This window comes from Heterodontus francisci, chromosome 4 (genome assembly GCF_036365525.1).
Source record: "Heterodontus francisci isolate sHetFra1 chromosome 4, sHetFra1.hap1, whole genome shotgun sequence".
Taxonomy (NCBI): Eukaryota; Metazoa; Chordata; class Chondrichthyes; order Heterodontiformes; family Heterodontidae; genus Heterodontus; species Heterodontus francisci.
In genome coordinates this window covers 86,024,590-86,047,384 of record NC_090374.1, presented here as the reverse complement: position 1 = coordinate 86,047,384, position 22,795 = coordinate 86,024,590, and the positions used below count along the sequence as shown (strand labels likewise).

The 22,795-nt window shown below is 41.1% G+C and overlaps 1 protein-coding gene across 9 annotated transcripts in view; it reads left to right on the top strand.

Moving 5' to 3' along the window:
* fbxl17 (F-box and leucine-rich repeat protein 17) overlaps positions 1-22,795 on the top strand; it is an 878,768-nt gene that overhangs the window by 41,833 nt on the left and 814,140 nt on the right. For all 9 annotated transcript variants that reach the window (XM_068029789.1, XM_068029793.1, XM_068029792.1 and 6 more), the window contains one exon: positions 4,322-4,579. In XM_068029789.1, coding sequence (XP_067885890.1) covers positions 4,322-4,579 — 258 coding nt within the window. The remainder of the gene's footprint in view (positions 1-4,321; positions 4,580-22,795) is intronic.

Below are 22,795 nucleotides of genomic sequence, written 5' to 3'. Positions count from 1 at the left end.
CTGTAGAAGCTTTTACTGTCCGTTTTTATATTTTTTGCTAGTTTACATTCATATTCTATTTTCCCTTTCTTTATCAGTTTCTTCGTCCTCCTTTGTTGTATTCAAAAATTCTCCCAATGCTCAGGTTTATTTCTGGCAACTTTATAGGCCTTTTCTTTTAATTTTATGCAATCCTTAATGTCCTTTGTTATTCACAATTGACTGCTGTTACTTTTGGGGTTTTTGTGTCTTGAAGGAATATATAGTTGCTGCAAACTATGTAATATTTCTTTAAAGACTATCCATTGCCTATGTACTGTCATACCTTTTAATGTATTTTCCCAATCCACCTCAGCCAACTTGCCCCTCATACCTTCATAATTTCCTTTGTTCAAATTTAACACCCCGGCTTCAGATCGAACTACCTCACTGCAGTGCAGTACTGAGTTAGTGCTGAACTGTTGGATGTGCCATTGTCGGATGAGATGGTAAGCCGAGGCCCTGTCTACCCTCTTGGGTGGACGTAAAAGATCCCATGGCGCTATTTGGAAGAAGAGCAGGGGAGTTATCCCTGGTGTCCTGGCCAATATTTATCCCTCAACATCGCAAAAACAGATTATCTGGTCATTATCACATTGCTGGTTGTGGGAGGTTGCTGTACATAAATTGTCCTACATTACAACAAGACTGCACTTCAAAAAGGCAACAGCCTGACATAGTTATACTTACTTATGGAATCGTACCTTGCAGACAATGTCTCAGATACCCTGGGTATGCCCTTTCCCACCGGCAGGACCGACCCACCAGAGGTAGCAGCGAGGTGGTATACATTTGGGAGGGAGTTGCCCTGGGAGTCCTCAACATTGACTCCAGAACCTATGAAGTCTCATGGCATCAAGTAAAACATGGGCAAGGCAACCTCCTGCTGATTACCAACTACTGCCCCCCTCCCCCGCCTTGGCTGATGAATCCATGCTTCTCCATGTTGAACACCAATTGGAAGAAGCACTAAGGTTAGCAAGGGCACAAATGTACTCTGGGTGGGGGACTTCAATGTCCATCACCAAGAGTGGCTCGGTAGCACCACTACTGACCGAGCTGGCCAAGTCCTAAAGGACATAGCTGCTAGACTGGGATTGCGGCTGGTGGCGAGGGAACCAACAAAAGGGAAACAACCTACTTGACCTAGTCCTCACCAATCTACCTGTCGCAGACGCATCTGTCCATGACAGTATTGGTAGGAGTGACTACCACAGAGTCCTTGTGGAGACAACATCCCGTCTTCAGACTGAGGGTACCCACCATCGTGTTGTATGTTGCTACCACCGTGCTAAATAACATTGATTTCAAACAGATCTAGAACCTCAAAACTGGGCATCCATGAGGTGCTGTGGGCCATCAGCAGCAGCAGAACTGTAATCAACCACAATCTGTAATCTCATGGCCTGGCACACCATCACTCTACCATTACCATCAAACCAGGGGACCAACCTTGGTTCAATGAAGAGTGAAGGAGGGCATGCCAGGAGCAGCACTAGGCAAACCTAAAAATGAAGTGTCGGCCTGGTGAAGCTACCACCCGGGACCACTTGCATGGCAAACAGTGGAAGCAGCATGCAATAGACGGGGCTCGGTGATCCCACAACCAACGCATCAGATCTGAGCTCTGCAGACTTGCCACATCCAGTCATGAATGCGGTAGACAATTAAACAACTGACAGGAGGAGGAGGCTCCACAAATATCCCTATCCTGAATGATGGGGGAGCTCAGCACGTCAGTGCAAAAGGCAAGGCTGAAGCATTTGCATCCATCTTCAGCCAGAAGTGCTGAGTGACTGATCCATCTCCGCCTCCTCCTGAAGTCCCCAGCATCAAAGATGATGTCTTCAGCCAATCCAATTCACTCCACGTGATATCAAGAAATGGTTGAAGGCACTGGATGCTGCAAAGGCTATGGGCCCTGACATCATTCCGGCAGTCGCACTGAAGACCTGTGCTTCAGAACTAGCTGCGTCCCGAGCCAAGCTGTACCAGTACAGCTACAACACTGGCATCTACCCAGCAATGTAGACAATTGCCCAGGTATGTCCTTTGCACAAAAAGCAGGAGAAATCCGATCTGGCCAATTACCACCGGATTAGTCTACTCTCGATCATCAGCAAAGTGATGGAAGGGGTCATTGACAGTGCTGTCAAGCGGCACTTGCTCAGCAATTACCTGTTCGCTGACGCTCAGTTTGGGTTCTGTCAGGGCCACTCAGCTCCTGACCTCATTACAGCCTTGGACCAAACACTGACAAAAGAGCTGTACTCCAGAAGTGAGGTGAGAGTGACAGCCCTTGACATCAAGGCAGCATTTGACCAAGTATGGCATCAAGGAGCCCAAGCAAAGCTGGAGTCAACGGGAATTGGGGGGAAAATACTCTGCTGGTTGGAGTCATACCTAGCGCAAAGGAAGATGGTTGTGGTCGTTGGACGTCAATCATCTCAGCTCCAGGACATCACTCCAGGGGTTCCTCAGGGAAGTGTCCTAGGCCCAACCATCTTCAGCTGCTTCATCTACGACCTTCCCTCCATCATAAGGTCAGAAGTGGGGATATTCACCATTCACAACTCTTGAGATACTGAAGTAGCCCATGTCCATCTGCAGCAAGACCTGGCTTGGACTAATAAGTGGAAAATAACATTCGCGTCACGCAAGTGTCAGGTAATGACCATCTCAAACAAGAGAGAAACTAACTATTTTCCCTTGATGTTCAATAGCATTACTGTCGCTGAATTGCCCACGATCAACATCTTGGGGGTTACCATTGGCCAGAATCTGAACTGGACCAGCCACATAAATGCTGTGGCTACAGGAGCAGGTCAGAGGCTGGGAATTCTGCGAGTAACTCACCACCTGTCTCCCTATTGCCTGTCCACCATCTACAAGGCATAAGTCAGGAGTGTGATGGAATTCTGTCCCCTTGCCTGGATGGGTGTAGTTCCAACAACACTCAAGAAGCACTACACCGCCCAGAACAAAGCAGTCCACTTGATTGGCACCCATCTATCACCTTCAACATTCGCTCCCTACATCACTGAAGCACAGTGGCAGCAGTGTGTACCATCTACAACATGCACTGCAACAATGCACCAAGGCTGCTTCGCCAGCACCTTCCAAATGCGCACCCTCTACCACCTAGAAGGGCCAGTGTCGCTGATGCAATGGAACGCCACCACATACAAGTTCCTCTCCAAGCCGCACACCATCCTGACTTGGAACTATGTTGCCGTTTCTTCGCTGTCACTGAGTCAAAATCCTGGAACTTCCTTCCTAACAGTACTGTTAGTGTACCTACACCCCAAGGACTGCAGCGGTTCAAGGAGGCAGCTCACCACCACCTTCTTGAGGGCATTTCGGGATGGCCAATAAATGCGGGGCTAGCCAGTGACATCCACATCCCCTGAATGAATGAAAAAAAAACTTCTTTGACGTAAAACACTTTAGGGTGTCATGTGCTCGTCTTTAGTACTTTCAGACTGCATGCTGAAAGTACTCAAGTCCTGTTGAGAACCATTGCATCAGTAAAACGTCATTAGTGTTTAACACAATGTTTACTGAATTGAAATTGGTTAGGGATCAGGCATCATTGAGGGAATGAGATGGGGTGTGAACATCAAAAATGTGCATTTTTAAAGAAAACATTTTTCCCTAATGACCTTTCAATTCAAATCTAGGCAGATGGTTTCCAGCTGTCAACCCTGTTATTTAGATGGTACTTTTTAATCCATCTGTCGAAACGACAATCCTGGGATGAATTATTGTAGTTCGCCAGGACTGCGACCTGAGTTTGAACCCAATTCCCCATGAATGTAGATCCACAGTGCAGACGTGGTCAAAATCTGGCATGCCAGCTGAGGATGGCGCGTTGGAAGACTGGTGATTGTCATGTTAAAGTACCTTGATGAGGCAAAGTGGAGGAGGCTTTAATCTGGGTGCATTGCTCTGCCTGTGGTATACCTATTCTGGGAGTACTTAATGTTGGCATTGGGTGTCAGCTGTTTTTTTTTGTTCCAAGAAGTAATATAGTATTACACGTACATTGGAAGATTCAACATTCTAATATATTCACAATTGATAACAGCAGCTGCAAGTGTATATCAGAGGATTTTTTGTCTTTTTTGAAATGATCATTCCCTGGAAGAAATGTTTTCTTTCAGCCCTGGAAAGTAGAAATCCTGAAATGAAAGTTGAACAGATTGCATTTGATATGATATTGAAAAGCTAGTATTGATTATTGGATTAATTTTTGAATGCATAAATTTAACAATAAACCACTTGTGTTTTTGTTTCTTGACAGATCACCGATGATGTACTTAAGCGAATTGTGTCGAAGAACAGAAACACAATCCAAGTTAATGTTTCTGATTGTCGAAGTATCTCTGATACAGGAGTGAGTTCCATAGCATCGCAGAGCCCAGGGCTGCAGAAATATATTGCATATCGATGCAAACAACTGAGTGACATTTCTCTCATTGCAATTGCTTGCCATTGCCCTTTTCTGCAAAAAGTACATGTGGGAAACCAGGATAAGCTTACAGATGAATCCTTGCAGCAGGTTTTCACTTTATTACTTGTTGATCTTATATTTCAAGTTTTAATTCTATAGCTTTTGAATTTCCTTGAACCACTATTTGCTGTGATCCTACTTCAATCATGGCCAGGCATTTAGACCTCCAATATTAGCAGAATATGCTAGTAGCATCTTAGTAGATTGATTAGAAATCAAAATAGTTTATTCACTTGTTAACTATTTTTTGAATTATGTTTGCTACCTTGTTAAAATTATTGTGCCTATGAAGAATTACTCCATGAGCTAGAAAACGTGATGTAACTTTTTGTGGTGGAAAAGAATAAGTGTACTTGCAGATGAATGGGCTGATGTCCATCTGCTTCCAGCTCTTATGAATGCTGTATTGGAAGGGATGCACATGTGAGTTGATGTTTAATTTTATTTTGTCCTCCATCTTTCAGATAAATTGTCTCCTATTTGGTGTCACAACACTGTGGTTTAACCTGGCTCCAGGAGTTTGAGTAATCATGGTTTTTAACATGAATCGTACTGCTATGGGTACAGAATGTTTCATTTATTTCCTGCTGTTCCTCTTGAAATTAATTTTGGACTGTAAGGGCTGGAGTTCTTTTAAGTAATGCAGTTTTCTTAAGGGCCTTTCAGATTTCCTAGCGATTCAATAGATAAGTGCATGTGTGGTGTCATAGAGGCATGAACAGCAGGAATTTTTCGGAGGTTACTTTGTTTCCTCAGACACACAAACACTGCATGTTACGAGATAGGAGATGTATAGGTTCATTCAGCTCTCTGGAAAAAGATGTTTAAATGCAAATTGTTGATATATCAGAGAATCTCATTCCTACAGTAAGGATCTAGCTGCTGAATCCCTCTTCTGTGGAGAGGAGAGAGCAGGAGCACTGGTAGTTTAGCCTTGAAGTTGCTATCACAGCTTTTATATATGTAAAGTGATGTTTCTCGTGTCTGATGGTGCTGGAGAATAGTTTCCACATTTGGCATTCAGTATTGATGTCTAACTCAGAGCAAAAATTAGTGTACTTTGTTCTGAAAATGTGTCTTGACTCCAGCTTTGGACGAGCACTCTTATTGCATCAGCTGCAACAGTTTGCATTTATATGACATGTTTAATGTAGAGAAAATATCCCCTGGTGTTTACATAGCTGTAAGGAAAATAGAATACGTGTCTGAGAAGGAGAGATCCAGAGGGATGATCAAAAGCTTGGTTGAAGAGTTGGCTTTTCAAGATAGTCTTAAAGATTGAGAGAGAAGTGGAGAATTTTTTCATGAGATTTTTTTTGAATTTTGCTATCTTTGTAGTTATTACAAATAAAGAGAAGCATTACAGGAAAACTGGGAGGCTGAGAATTTTGGCAGTGAAGAAAAATGGAGGCAGTTGCAAACTTCAAAGCAAAAATAACCATACAAGGAGCCGTGGGGATATAGGAAGATAAATCTATGGGGAAAAGATGTAGTTCAACCTGGTCTTGAGTACAAGAGAGATCCAGGAGATCATGCGAGAGATCAAGGAGAGTTTTCCACATTGGACAGAAGGAGAAACTGTTTTTTATGAAACATCGAGTAGATTGTAGTAGAGAACTGAAAACAAGAAATGCTGGAAATACTCAGCAGTTCTGGTAGCATCTTTTGGAGAGAGAAGCAGAGTTAACGTTTCAGGTCAGTGACCCTTCATCAGGACTGGCAAATATTAGACATGTAAAAGGTTTTAAGCAAGTAAAGCGGGGGTGGGGTAAGAGATAACAAAAGAGGTGTTGATAGGACAAGGTCACACAGAATAACTGACCAGAAGGTCATAGAGCAAAGGTAAATAGTATGTTAATGGTATGGTGAAAGACAAAGCCTTAGTGCAGAGGGGGTGTTAATTGACAGAAAATTGAACAGCCCTGGCCCCAAGCACAAACATGGAAAAAAAACAGTGTGGGATCCCTTTTGAACTCGATGTTCAGTCTGGCAGGCTGTAGGGTGCCTAATTGGTAAATGAGGTGCTATTCGTCGAGCTTGTGTTGATGTTCACTGGAACACTGCAACAATCCCAGGACAGAGATATGAGCATGAGAGCAGGGGGGTGTGTTGAAATGGCCAGCAACCGGAAGCTCGGGGTCGCGCTTTAGAACTGAGGGGAGATGTTCCGCAAAGCAGTCACCCAATCTGCGTTTGGTCTCCCCAATGTAGAGGAGACCACATTGTGAGCAGCGAATACAGCATACTAAATTGAAAGTACAACAAGTAAATCACTGCTTCACCTGAAAGGAGTGTTTGGGGCCTTGGATAGAGAGGTGGTCAATGGGCAGGTATTACGCCTGCGATTGAGGGGAAGGTGCTGTGGGAAAGGGACAAGGTGGTGCTGATAATGGAGTACATCAGGGTGTTGCGGAGGGAACGATCCCTTTGGAATGCTGACGGGAGGGGAGGGGAAGATTCATTTGGTAGTTGCATCACGCTGGACATGGTGGAGGATGATCCTTTGGACGTCGAGGCTGGTGGGGTGGTAAGTGAGGACAAGAGAAGCCTGCTGGACTGAACATTGAGTTCAATAATTTCAGAGCATGACGGGGCCCTTTTTTATTTTCTTTTCTTTTTTATTCATTTAATTTTAGTTTGTTTAGTTTGTTTCTACTGTGCCTACCCACTTTTTTTCATGTTTTTGCTTGGTGCCGGGGCTGTTCATTTTTCTGTCAATTAACACCCCTGTAGTAACGGTTTGTCTTTCACCACACTATTAACGTACCATTTGCCTTTGCTCCATGACCTTCTGGTCAGTTATTCTGTGTGACCTTGTCCTATCAACACCTTCTCTTTTGTTATCTCTTGCCCTACCCCTGCTTTACTTGCTTAAAACCTTTTACATTTCTAATATTTGCCAGTCCTGATGAAGGGTCATTGACCTGAAACGTTAACTCTGCTTCTCTCTCCGCAAGACGCTACCGGACCTGTTGAGTATTTCCAGCATTTTTTGTTTTTATTTCAGATTTCCAGCATCTGCAGTATTTTGCTTTCATTTTATGTGAGTCACATAGTTTGACTTAAGACCACTGGGAGTGGTGTCATCCCATGCGGCATTCCTGGAAAATAAAATACCAGTCCCATCACTTTAAGAGTTTTCCTTTTCAATCTGTTTGTTCAGGATATACCTGTACCAGACCTCTGTGCTAATGCACAGTGATGTTGTTTTCATATTTAGTCCAATATTTGCCATTGTCCAAGCAGAAACCACCAAAACAAGGTGTGTGGTTTTATTTTCCTAGAATCTCTTCAAATTTCAGATTAGACTACCAACTCAAATAATTTAATTTAATTCATCATCTTTAATTCATTGTGGATATCTGATCAAATTAAGGAAGATGTCAGCAATCTTGTTGCAATAAATTTTGCAAGTTGTATGGTTAGCTTAAACTGCTAGTGGAAAGGGTGTGGGGTGAATGTTCTCAGACTAGTGATGATGTCACCACCCCTTTACCTACGAAGACAGAAAAAACCATGAGGTATGGAATAATCTAAGCAGACAAATAAGAAATTTCCCAATTAGCAGTGTCCAACATTAAAAATTATCCTGTTCTCGCATGCGGGAATTTATATCTGGATTAATATTCCCACGTTTATCAAAATACAGTCGGGTTGTGATTCTTGGCCAGAAATCTCAGTTCGAATCTTACAACTTAAACATTTAGTTTGTTTACACTTTCTTTTTGATCTAACTCAAATTGCTCATTGTGAAATTCTTTTTTTTTTTAAGTGTGCTGACACCCCTTTTGCGCTATCGCCATTTAGGGAAGAAAGCACATTAAAACTTACACACATACATTATCCACACAATTTCTGCAACACTCATTCAACTTAAGATAAAAGAAAGAAAACAAAGGAAAAAAGTGCATCAGTGGTCTTGGTCCTTCATTTAAATCTGCCAAATCTCAAACAGCAGTCTCTCACAGGCATGGGAGATAGTGCTGGGTAACATTACCTATTGTCCCCCTTAAAGGAACCCTTCTCGCTTTTCCCTTGCCAAAACAAAGCATGCATTTTAACAGCTTCCCATCCATTTTATACAGCTATCAAAACTTTTAAAACATTATGCAGGACCAGGCCACTGAAGGTTAATAAGCCATTAGTTTGGTGACATAGACAGAGCTAGCACAGACAGACGAGGAAATCACAGTACACTAATAGAATACACAAACAAAAACTTATGTGCACACAAGTTTTCTTCCTTTTTAAAAATCTTTTCCAACAGCATTTTTATCTACTTGTGGTGTTTCCAACATAATTCCTCCTAACCCGTTTTGACTCCTGTCTGTGTCTGTTCAAGACAGTTCCCTAAAATGATAAAACAACCCCAAATTATTTACTGCCGACCTTCTTAGATCATTTATCTTTCCTCATGACTGCTGCACACCATGTCCCCATGACACAGAACTACAATTCCCTTTTCCTTTTATCCTTCGTCTATTTGTTCTTTATCTTAGATTACATTTTAGTTTCTTAAAAGTAACTTGCTAAATTACACTGGACGTTTTGCATCTCAAAGTTATCCCAAAATTCAAATAACAATGTTGTTGAGGTGACAGGTTTTGTTGATGATCCATTGATTTCTTCCCAAAAGTAACATTTCTCTATGTTCATAGAAACCGCCTAGAATGTTTTTTAAAAATTTTTCTAAATTTGATTTTTCCCTTAAACTTCAAAACATCTCTATCAGGGAAGACAGTATTTTAGATTAAACTCCAATTGTTTCCCAACTTTTAACATTTTGTAAGAGTTCCTACCTCAAGGAGTTTTTTAATACAACAAAGATGACTCCAAATTCCAATTCACCGCACTAAACATTTTAAAGTCAAAACTGGCAATGTTATAAATGAGCGAACCTTACATCTGGAAGGTCACGAATGAAATTCCAGTCTTCCCAACTTAACAGGTCCGTTAACCTTAATTTAAATTTAATTCAAACCAATGCTTGTTAACTACACATAGAACAGAATAATCTGTGCTGTTTTAAAGGGAAAAAGGTAAATTACATCAGTTTTTTTCATGTCCTTTCTTTTCAAATACCTTTTCAAATGACTAATAAACTAAAAAGGTTATTTAGCATTCTAACGATGAAGACTTAACACCAGCCTCCTAAACTAATTTTAAAATCTTTTCAATATCTCCTTTATTTATCCTTTAACAGGCAATAAGGTATGTCTTTAAACTGCAAAAAAGCAATAGTAGATCTTAAACTTTGGTCCAGTTAAAAGTGTTTGAAACTTCAAATTGGATTTCTGCCAGACATCTTCAGACCTTCAAGGCCGAAGCTTATCTCTAACAAAATTGTTCATTGCCTTTTCACAGTTGCAAAACAAACTTTTAAAATAAAATAAAAATATTGTACCACTATTTTTAATTTAAAATACAATTTGGCTTTTATATCCCATTTCTGGGTGCACAATCTTAAATTGAAATGAGCACACTCAACAGTCACATTCACACTTGCTTAATTCCATACAACTTAGAAATATTGATTCCTGTAATGGGTTATGAATTCAAAGTACCAAAAATCTGCATTAAATTCCCAGTCCCCAGCCCAAGGTTCAACTAGTTCACACCCAAAACATGACTCAAGGTTCCCACAGAAATATGCATGCGCACGAATAGAACAAGTAACAGACTCATACTTTCAACATTAAAGCCAGCCAACGAAGAGTTAACGATTGTCAGCTCCACAGCACACAACTACTCAGACAAATGGAAGCTTCCAACATTCATGCAGACTCGAACAAAGAGTAACTTGCTTTTACTCATTTTCAAATTTCACCAAAGCATCTTGTTTAAATTGTCCTTCCCTCAACCCGATATCTCTCACTTTCCTACTCTGGCTCTTGTCCTTCTAACACTTGTAGCTCTCTCTTTTCTTGAGTTAGCCTTGCTAATTCAGACTTTCCAGATTGACACATGGTAAGATAGCACTTGCATAATAGAATTATTCCCTTTTGTCTGTTCTTTCCACCATTCTTTATACCTATCTGGGGTCTTCGAGGGATCCCAACCTTCCTGATCATTTTATCTAAAGTTGTTCTTGTTTTTGGCTGCCAAAATTTGGGAGTGACCCTTTGGGTCACTCTGGATCCTTATTTGCCATGGCTGATGTTTTATAGTTTGACTGTTGTTATTATTTGTGTGGGTACGGACCTCTCGCTACCTAACGATCATTCCTACGTGAGAAACTGACCTCTCGTTTCCTCTCCGATTGTTCTTATTTTCTCTCTGTGGGAAACGGACTTCTCATTTCCTCTACGGCCATTTGCTACATTGTGTGGGTACGGACCTCTCGCCACCCTACGATCATTCCTGCATGGGAAACGGACCTCTCATTTCTGCTCCGATCATTCTTCCTTCACCTGGTCAACCCCGAGAATGATATTACCTCCTCGTTTACCCAAGGACCCGCGATCCTGACACTGTGCTGCCTTTAGTTACTCCACCCATGGGCCCTTCCTTTGGTTCGGATCCTCAAATTGGCCCGCCAGCCTACCATCCCAAATGCCAATCTCCTGATCTAATGGGTGGTAAAGTAAATGTACTCTCTGACGCCAGCATTTGATCAGGCGCTGAAACTGAGCCTAGAGGATCCTGCCGACTACTCCAAATTGTTGTGGGAAAATAACTTGTCTCGAGCCCATGGGATTAAAGTAAATAAAGATTTATTCAAACACTGGTGCAAGGAAGAAGTGCCTGGTGAAACATCCAGAGGCTTCTCAATGGAACAGCCTGTAGTACAAATTTATGGAATACAATAACCATTACTCATTTGTCCACACTATCCCACTGACACATTCCAAAGCTGCAGCTTGATCAATAAACTGAAGTGTGTTGTCTCACTCATCATCCTCCCTGTTGTCTCCTCCGCATTCCTGAGGCTTGGTGTTTTCACAGTTTATAATGTCTTGTGCCCCCTGCAGTCACAGTCTCAAGGACAACGTGTTTACACAGATGTAAAGGCAATTAGAGTTCTGAGATGTCCAACCTCCCATAACCATTGCCACGCATCCCATCATGCCCTGGTTCCCCACAACTACAGTGCTTTCATCTTCCTTCTAAGACTGTTAACGTATCCTAATGCTAAACAATCTACTAATATTGCCTACTGGTCCCACTTCAGAACAACGAGGTCAAAGCATTTTCTTGGTTTCATCAAATTATTAATGCTTGAGATGTGAAGTACAAAATTTGTCCGTTGTTCCAAAATGATAAAACTGTCAAACTGTATAGAAAATACATATTTTTTATTCCGTTTGCAGAGTAGACTTCCTCAATAAGGAAATTCATAATTTTAAGACTTGTTACAGATATTTTGTAACTTCAGAACTTACACGAAAGTTCAGCTTTTGGAGGTCTATCAATGCAATTATTAGTTTACCTTTTTAAATTTGGAGGTTGTAATTTTCATTTCTGCTGTTGGGTTAAATTCATGTGAGAGTTGCCTGTGCTGAGTAGGCGAATGCACCATATGGTGTGATATGGAGACCAGGAGGGACCCAAGTTGGTTTGTTAATCTATGCTCAAGTTAGGTAGATGGTCTCAACCAAGGTATTGGTGACATTCATTATGTTTGATCTTGGTGACTTGAATATCAGCTTGCTTTTATAGTGCACTTTAATGTTCAAAAAAAGGTCCCAAGTTGGTTCAGATGCATAACAAAAGTGAATGCAGAACTAAAGATTCCCGGGTGGGACTGCACAGTTGGTCAACTTTTTGAATTTTAAGGAAGGTTTAAAAGGAGAACATTGTTGCCAGTGTTCTAACTAGGTGAGAAAGAGGTCTAGGGTTCCCTTTTAGCCTTCACCTGGTCTAACTGGAACAGGATTTTAAATTTTAAACACACCATGTTTTTAGTTCCCCCTTGGTGAATCCTTGTTCACCACTTTCCAATTATAAAGCAAAGAAACCAGCACAACAGGCTATCTCAGGTTTAAAGAAGAAAAGTGAAATTTATTAAATGTAAACTCTAATTCGGTTAACGCCTACGGATACACAACGCGCCCACGCTAGTGTGTATACGTGATACATGCAGATAGGGACAGAAAAGTGCAGAAGAAATCAAGTGGAGAAGTTTGAGGCAATATCTGAAGAGTTTTTGTCACGGGTCTTCGAGCTCACTGTAGAGTCCTTGCTTGTAGGTAGGTCTGTTGGGGCCCAGTATTCTTAAACCTTGTTCGCTGTAGGAGACTTCTCTCTTGGGGTTCATGTGTCGTCGGTTGGTTTTTGGAGTTCCATGGGAAAGAGAGGGGAGCAGACAGACAGGCAGGAGAGGCTGTGGCGAGCCAGCCAGGAGAGTTCTTCTCAGTTCGGGAGCAAAAAGCTTGCCGACAGTTCAAATACTGTCTCTCCAATTTAAAGCTCTCAGTTCAAAATCTGCAACAGCCTGTTGGTCATGTGACTAACTGGCCTGACCATGTCTGTTTGTGAATTGAATTGGAGCGGGGGATAGCTCCTTTGATCCCAAACACTGTCTGTTAATATGCAAAAATGTCTTTCTGTCCAGGGGCCTGGCAACCCCTTGTCACAGACCTTTTCTTCTCAGCAACAATTTGAAAGTTTGTGTCCACGTGGCAAAATTAATGTGCCTCATTCTTGGCAGGTGGGGGCCTGCATGACACCAGTGTTTGGGTCAAGAGAGGGAGGAAAGGAGAGTGAAGTCAACAACAGTGTGACTCAAAGGACTGGAGGAGGATACGGAGGTGGAAGGGGCAAAGCCCTGGCAGAATTTCAAATTTGTGCTATTGAGTAACTGGGCGCCAATATAGATTCTGGGGGTGCCCGACTTCGTACATTATATGATGAGAGCGGTAGAGATTTGGATGAGCTGCAACTTGTGAAGAGTTGTGAATGCGAGGAGACTATTGGAGTAATTGAGTCTCAAATGTAGAGTGTTACTGTCAAGTGAGGAGAGATTGAAGTGCTTCCCTCTTTTTTTCCCTCCTTGTTTGACGACAACAGGTTTAATTATTTCTTCAAGTGGATGTACTGGCTAATTTAGTAGGTGTTTGATTACTTAGTTGCTATGATCATAACAAGAACCAATCCAATAAGTTTTTTTAAGCTAATGAAGAGGTTAACTTTATAGTACTTAAACCGAACTAATAAAATAATAAACAGTGTGCCAGCCTTCACTCACGCACACACTATAGGTTTACACACTGCAATAGGTTACAGAGTGGGGAAAAGTCGATTGGTTGAGTTCGAGTCCATAACAAAAAGGTATACAGTCTGGATTTTGGTGATTCGGCTGACTTCAGTGGTCCTGAGACTTTTAGTTTAAAGAGCTCGATGACTAGTTCAGTGAGTCTCTTGGAGGCAGCAATGCGAATGATTTCTTCCAACGGGGTTTGGATTGTAGCTGGAGTATGCAAAGGTGATCAGTCAACAAGCAGGATTTGAAAGCTTTCAAGTGGGGATAGATAGAGAGAGAGAGAGAGAGAGAGAGACCCCCACTTAGGGTCTGCACATGTCAGAGTCCATAAGCTTCTCCTCTCCTGCTGAGAAAACATCAGCTTAAAACCACAGATGGGGAGGGATTGTCACATGACGAGTGATTCAAATACATCAGTTCGCATTATTTCTTCCTGCTAAGAGAACGAGAACAAACAGTTTCCTTAAACTTCCTGGGTCTTTGTTCTTGCTGGGATATTGGCAGACATTATTGTCTCTCTCCTCACAAGCATTACAGTGTAGGATAGTGTTGCAAATTAGGTGAGCATCTTGAGCTGAAAGGATGACTTTGCTGGTATCTTTGACTTTTAAAAATGTATTTTTAAAAAAAAATAATAAATTCAGATCTCCAGCCAGCAGACCAAAGAAAATTATCATTCAACAAAACACATTGGAGTAACAAGAGGCAGATGAGTGTATCTGTGGCAGACAGGCATGGTTGGAGCCAGGTCATATTACAGATAAGGAAGTTGATGTTTGATGGAGAGGATATGGGGTTCAGAAACTCAGTTTTGGGGGTAAACAGCATTGTTTGCCCACATGAAAAATTAATGCACCTGCAACTCGTGTTTGAGATGTTAGTGCATGCATTATATTGTTGCAAAGCTTTCTGAGGACAGCAAGTTACTTGATGTGTCGATGGGGTGTTGAAAGCAATTGAAACCAATCAAATGCTGGAAATCTCTGGGTTACACTTCATCTGTTTGCAAGTTAATGTTAGTTAATTTCTAGTGAGGGCTGCTTTGATCTAAGTTTTAGAAGCCTACTTGATATGTGAGATTTTCAACATTTTGCAATTTTTCTGCTTCATCCACATTTCTACTTTGAGGCAGGATTCTATGGAGTGAAGGAACACCATTCATAAAGTTAAGATTCTGAAAAGCTTTTTTTTTACTGTTTGAGTGTTGCTGTCAAGCATTGTATTTATGCTTTTGTGTCGTATCCTTTTTGTGTTGGTATTCATAAATCTTGCAAATAAATTCATTGATTACTTGAATCTATTTAGAAGATTTCTATCCGACAGCCTGGTGTTGTCCCACTTTTCATAGTGCACAGTAATGCAAGGTTGTCAGTCACTGCCACCTCTGGTGTTAACTATCATAGTAAAGTGTTAAGTGTTAAACCTGTGCCATGCTGCTCCCATTTATGCACACAGTCTAAGTTTTGAGAGTATGCCAGTGCGAGTTGTGATGGAGAGAGAGATAACGGGCAAGAGCAAACTTTATCACCAAACTTAACTCCATAACAAAACTGGCAGCTTAGTGATGAAAGTTGATTTTATTTTAAAGTAGCATTTAAACAAGAAATTGAGTAGAAATGATCCCATTTGCTGTTGAGTATTTGCGGGGGTCAGAACTTCAGGAGAGGAAAAGAGATGTGAATAATCAAATAGTCACTCCATGTGATGTCAAGAAACTGCTGAAGGCACTGGATATTACAAAAGTAATGGGCCCTGACAACATTCTATCAATAGTACTGAACACTTGTGCTCCAGAACTAGCCGCACCCCTAGCCAAGCTGTTCCAGTATAGCTGCAACACTGGCATCTACCCGGCAATGTGGAAAATTGCCCAGGTATGTCCCTGTGCACAAAAAGCAGGACAAATCCAATCCAGCCAATTACTGCCCCATCAGTCTACTTTCAATCATCAGCAAAGTGATAGAAGGTGTCGTTAACGGTGCTTTCAAGTGGCACTTGCTCAGCAATATCTTGCTCGCTGATGCTCCGTTTGGGTCCTGCCAGGGCCACTCAACTCCTGCCTTCATTACAGCCTTGGTCCAAACATGGAGCTGAACTCCAGAGGTGAGGTCACAGTGACTGCCCTTGACATCAAGGCAGCATTTGAGCGAGTATGGCATCAAGGAGCCCTAGCAAAACTGAAGTCAATGGGAATCAGGGGGGAAAAACTCTCAGCTTGTTGGAGTCATACCTAGTGCAAAGGAAGATGGTTATGGTTGTTGGACGTCAATCATCTCAGCTCTAGGACATCACTCCAGGAGTTCCTCAGGGTAGTGTCCTAGGCTCAACCATCTTCAGCTGCTTCATCAATGACCTTCCCTCCATCATAAGGTCAGAAGTGGGGATATTCAGCACCATTCATGACTCTTCAGATATAGAAGCTGCCCATGTCCATATGCAGCAAGACTTTGATAACATCCAGTTTTGGCCTGATAAGTGGCAAGTTACACTCGCACCACACAAGTGCCAGGCAATGACCATCTCAAACAAGACCAAATCTAACCATCTCCCCATGACATTCAATGACATTACCATCGCTGAATCCCCTACTATCAGAATCCTGGGGGGTTACCATTGACCAGAATCTGAACTGACCAGCCACACACATGCTGTGGCTACAAGAACAGGTCAAAGGCTGGTAATTCTGCGGCGAGTAACTCGCCTCCTGTCTCCCAAATGCCTGTCCACTATCTACAAGGCACAAGACAGGAGTGTGATGGAATACTCTCCACTTGCCTGGATGGATGCAGCTCCAACACCACTCAAGAAGCTCGACACCATCCAGGTCAAAGCAACCTGCTTGATTGGCACCCCATCCACAAACATTCACTCCCTCCACCACCAACGCACAGTGGCAGCAGTGTGTACCATCTACAAGGTGCACTGCAGCAACTTACCAAGGCTCCTTCAACAGCACCTTCCAAACCACAACCTCTACCACCTGGAATGACGAGGGCAACAAATACATGGGAACACCACCGCCTGCAAGTTCCCCTCCAAGTCACACACCGTCCTGATTTGGAACTATATTGCCGTCTCTTCACTGTTGTGGGGTCAAAATCTTGGAACTCCCTTCCTGATAGCACTGTGGGTGTACTTATACCCCAAGGACTGCAGTGGTTCAAAAAAGGCACCACCTTCTCGAGGGCAATTCAGCATAGGCAATAAATGCTGGCTTAGCCAGCAACGCCCACATCACACGAATAAATAAAAAAAAAACAATGAGTAGAGCAGAGAATGGCTCATTTTTCTCACAAACTGTGATTTTTTTAAATTCACGTGAGCCTTGCTGTCTGCTGTTTGTTTCACCTTTTTCAAGCAGCTCTCCAATTATATTTTCAGGTAGGGTTCAAAAATATTTTTAATTGAGTTGCAGAATTTCATGTTAATGGTATTTGGTGTACATTTTTTTCCTTAACTTCATCCTCCTTTTTTAATTCTTGGTTATTTCCTTACACTCTCAGTCCTCACTTGGCAACCAGTGGAAAGGATCACTTTGAATCCTGTTGGGTCAACAACCCCTCAACTAACTCCATTCTGGTGCATAAATGCTGGAATTTCTCAAGTGTCTCTTTTTCTATTTCCAATTTCTCATTCTTTGTAACCTCTCAGTGATTTGTGCTCCATCTTTTATATCCTTATGAGATGCCCAGAACTGCACATGATACTCCAATTATAGCCCAACTAATATCTTGTACAAATTCAGCATTACCTTTGTTGCTTTATTATTCCATGCCTCTTGATATAAAAAATTTTGTTTGCCTTTTTCTGTGGGCTTGCATGGACATAATCCTTTGACATTCCAAGAAGTGCGCTTAAGCTGATGTCATTGAAACGAGCAGCACTTACCTGTTGTAGGTAGTTGGGATTCTGATCTAAGTATTTCATTGAAGGTATGCACTCAGAAAGGTGACTGAACTTTTTACCTTTGTGTGATGCAGTTGACCATAACTCCCTGGTAATTCCACCATTTATGCCACGACTAAATGTAAAAGGATTGCAGCCTAAAGCCCTAAAAGTAGTAGCATAGACTATGATTTTCACGGGTCTTGGATTTTGCTGTTAGATCCATGTCTACTGCCCCTGTAGTCTGATGAACATTTTGTGATGGGCAAAGGGGGAAGACATCATGTGAACAAGATCATATTGCACTATGGAATTCTATCAGGGCATAGTACTTGAGGAAACTGCCCCCAAAAAGGTTTTCTGCTCAGTAGTGGCACTCTCGTCATTGAACATGGAATGTAAGAAGTAGGAGTAGGTCGTACAGCCCTCTAGCCTGCTCTATCATTCAAATGATCATAGCTGTCCTCTAACTCAATTTTCCTGTCCTATTCCCATATACCTTAATTCCCTTGTGTCACAAGGTCGTTGGTTCAAGCATCATTCCAGAGACTTGAGCACATAATAACAGAGGCTATCAATTGTGTGTAGATTTATACTGGGTAAGGGTATAAAGGGATTATGAAATAAAAGCAAGGAAATGTTGAGGTACATATCCGCCAAGATTTAATTGAATGGCAGAACTGGCTGGAGGGGCAGAAGGGCCTACTCCTATTCTTGAGTACTGCACTTTTAGAAATGCCGTCTTTCAGATGAGAAATTAACCTAACGCCCTGTCTACACTCGGGTGGGCATAAAAGTTCATATGGCAGTATTCGAAGAAGAGCAGGGGAGTCCTTGTTCCTGGTTAATATTTATCCCTCAACCAACAGTACTAAAAATCAGGTTGGCGTGCATTTATGCCATTGCTGTTGTGGGACCTTGTTTGTCTGCTGTGTTTCCCTTGATTACAACAATGGCTGCACTTCAAAAATACTCACTGGCTCCAATGTCTTGAGGCTGCGAAAAGCGCGAAATAAATGATTTTCTTGATTTGGAACCCACAAAAGAGAGGAGTGATGCGTGCAGGTCACTTTACCAGTGATCGGCTCTTCAACCCTAATATGGAGAAGATGATTTGTAGAACCACTAAATCTATTTATATAACTAATATTAAATCGGATTTACCCTTGGGAAATTTGTTTAGAAACAATATACTGTAATTCAGTAATTCAGCATGTATAGTGACTGGTTACTTGCTATCTCAAGGCTTTAATATTGTACTGAAAGATTGATTATGGCAGGTGCAAGATCACTTGGTGTTAGTAGAAAATGTACTCATCTACTTTATGAACACGTCCTGGCTGAAACGCATTGACAGCAACCTTTTGCAATTGGTTTGAATTCAGAGCTGATGTCCAAGAGTGCTATGCCATGACTGTAAAAACTATTTCTGGAAAAGATATCACAAGCATGAGCTGATTTAGTATAAACTTCAACATCGGAAGGAACTTATCCTCCATCTTTACTCTGTTGATATTGATTTGATTGGCAGCGCATATTATTGTCTGTAAAAGCTGACAGTTTAATATCCCTTTGAACAGTGAAGTAACTTCACATAAAACGATGAAGGACTGAACCAGTGTTTGCCAATAAATTGGAGAAATTATATTGTCCTTTTGAGTTAGGAACATATCAAAGGATTAATCTATTTAGGCCACACAATAACTTGGAAAACACTATTGGATTAGAGATGGACTGACACACAGGACAACATTCTGAACAAGTATTCATACTTACATTTCCTTGGACAGAGATTTATAAAGTGCATTTATATTGGAGAAACAGCTCTCAGTCCCACAGTTGTAAAAACACCATTGATATTTCAGGTCATGAGGGCAAACTGAAGGCTTGCCTGTTTAGGATGATACCATTTCTCATCATTATCTATCTTTCACAATCATGGGAGAATGGTCTAGCTTGATAACGTCTTGAGAAACCATGTGTCATGACATTGTTGATTGGTGATCCTGTTTATGGCCTCTGGGGATGGGGTTTAAAAAGATTACTGCTCTCAGCATAGACTACTGAATATGATAGTTGAAATATGCACGAAAGTCACTTTTGCTGCCTAGTTAGAAAAACTTATCTGAAATAAAATTGCCTTTCATTTGGCTGGTTGCTAGACTGAGCTTGATTTGGTTGTATCTCTAGAGAAGTAGTGTAGTCTGAGGAAATGCTAAGGTCAGGCTAGAAGAGGCCTTTTAAATACCTTTTATAAAACATGGAAGTAATTCCAGCATAAACTTACAGTTTTCTCTTTTGGAGTAATCCTTTATTCAGTTAACAGATCAAGGTTTCTCGTAGGCAAGGTAGAAATTAATGGGGGTCAAATTGACTTCACAGTTGTATCTTCAATAATATTCCTCTGTATAAATAAAGTAGTTTTATAGCCAAGGGACTGGGAGCTAGCTCTTCAGTATAAATGCAATTACAAATCTCTGAAGAGGTGCAAATATGCATGTCACTGAACTCTCTTTTTTTTTTCTATTTTCTATTTTTTCCCTTTTTTCTTCCCTTCTCTTCCCCCCCCCGCCCTTTATCTGGATGTGTTACGTCCATGTTGGAGTACAGTTCCCTGGTGCTGGTCATCCTCAGTTAACACCTCTATGAGCATTATTCATTTGTGAGTTTTGTCATTATAGCAGACTATTAGACCACACTGGAGGGTGTCGCAACCAAACCTAAGCCTGTTTCCTTTTGCTATCTGTACGTCTCAGTAATTGGGAGTTGTACTCTCTGCATTTTCCCCTCTATAGTTCAACTCGTGAATTATAGTATTTCAACCAGTGAGATCAAATAATTCAGCAACAACTACTGATCAAACCTGGGGCCTCCATGGTCTGGCTTAGTTATTCACTAAAGAAACTCATTGATCCGTTGGGAGATTCTCTCTCAGCTTTGATTAATGTGTCTTGAAAAATCTAGCCTTCATGGGCGGTTTGATCTTCAAACCAGATTAGTGTCGCTAAGGGGGTGCATTTTCTTCGTGTCAAGTTAAATTATTTTGCTGAACTCTTTGATTATAATAGTTTAGTAAAATAACTTTTCTTTATCTTTCCTCACAGAGGGAATTCTAGCTCTTGCTCTGACATTGGGGCGATTTTAAGACTCCACCTGGTGAAAGAGGAGTGGTAGAGGAGTTAAAATCATTGTGGTCGACTTACCGGCCTATTACTCGTCCTTGTGATTTTAACTCTGGCCTTCCACGCGACAGCTTGGGTGACTGCCTGAATGAGCTGGAAGTCTCAATGTATTAGGGTCTTTTTATTTCATGGAATCAAGAGGAGCTGGAGTGATGCTCCGGGCTACCCTCTTTCTCCCACCCCTGGTGGATTGATTTTTGTTTACACCTCATCAAATGAATTTCAAAATTGTGCTATTTTACATTATAATTTTATTATATATCAGGTGACTATAATGGCTCCCAATGGATTCTGTAAATGTAGAATTTTACATATTTTCTGTTTTTTTTCCTGTGGGTGAGACACTAACTAAGTATGTTATGGATTTTTATTTCAGAAGTGCTGCTGAAGCTGTTGAGTTGGCAGAATGTGCTAACTTTGCTGTCAGTACATTAACAGGAAATAAGCACCATCATCTCTAGGATGTCTGTCAAAAACATTGACAAGCTACTTGAATAACAACTGCTTAAGAATAAGTAATCTGTAATGTGGATGTACCTTTACCTTTATCGGTAATTAGATGAAGAGATTTGCTGCAGTGGTAATTATGGAAGTGGATATTTGATACATACTGTACAGCATTTACTTCCAAGGAGTTCTGGGAGCATACTTTCCAAGAGAATTCTGACATTTAAGATGCCTCTGGTATGCTTTCCAACATTTTGGAGTAAAGTTTTATAATATTGTTGGAAATAGTTTCTGTTTGTTACACTGCTTCATATGAGAGGATATATTACATTAAATTGGCCAAGAAACAGCTATGATGGTGAGTCATGCTTGTTGCAGTAATCAGTTATTGGTCAAATAACGTACTTGTTAACTCTTGATTCAAGTTGTAACTTTTTGAACATAGAAATCGCTGTTGCCAATAATAATAGACAAACACTTCGGTGTTTATAGGGTACTCTGTAGTCCACTGTTTTATAGCAGGCATGAATACACTTATTTAAACAGGTTATCGTGAATGTTGTATGTGCCAACTGTTGGTCTGCTGCTATCCTAACATTTCTGGGATTTTGTCCCAAACTCCTCACTGCAGTCGTTCACACGAAACCTCATGAACCTGATCATAAGATGGTAGCCCGGATCCCCATGACTTTGCTTTTCCATATTGTCGTTTTAGAGCCAGAATCTGATCTGCACATCAGATCCCACAATGAAAATGGTGGTTTAGTCAAACTCACTATTGGACATCTATGTTTGAGAGCTGTGCTGTTTTATCTCCATTTCTCAATGTTGCTTCATGACACCTGTTATTCTGTCCATTGATATCCAAGTTTTCAAAATTGAGCTTTGATCAAATTAAAACATGTTAATGAGTTCATTGAATAATTTAATCTCATTTTATCTAATAAACACTTAAATTAAAGCCTTAACTTCTAATAAAGGTTGATACTGTCAAGGTGGAGGTTTTTTAATGCTTAAATAAATCAGATACCTTGCACTCCCCACAGCTCCACTTAGTTCTCTGAGATGTTACAGTTCCTAGCTTTGAAAGTGTAGATTATCTGATGGATGGAGCTCATTCCTGTCCCAGAAACAACCCCAAAGCTGTTCATACAAATGTCAGTTTGAGTGTTTGGCGAGCCTAAATCAATTTATGGATATCAAACAGTTCACTATGTCAAGAAAACCTGCTATGCCAAAGGAAGATTTTTTTAATTCATCAATTGGCAACCTACATTAAACTTTTAATCACATCGAAAGAGCTGGAGTTCTACAGTCACATTTTTTTTTTAAAAGCCTGCAGCCAAGATTGCTGCATTTGAACACCTTGCACATTCCAAGACCTCAAAGAGGAGACACATGTCTGATGAGCCTGTACCCAGAACAATGGCTTGCTCTATTGAGTGAACCACAGGAGGTTGCTTTCATTAGCAGGACATTCAAAGCCATCCTGGCACATCAACCTTGAAAGGGCCAACCTTTCAACAACTTGAATCAAACGTTAATATC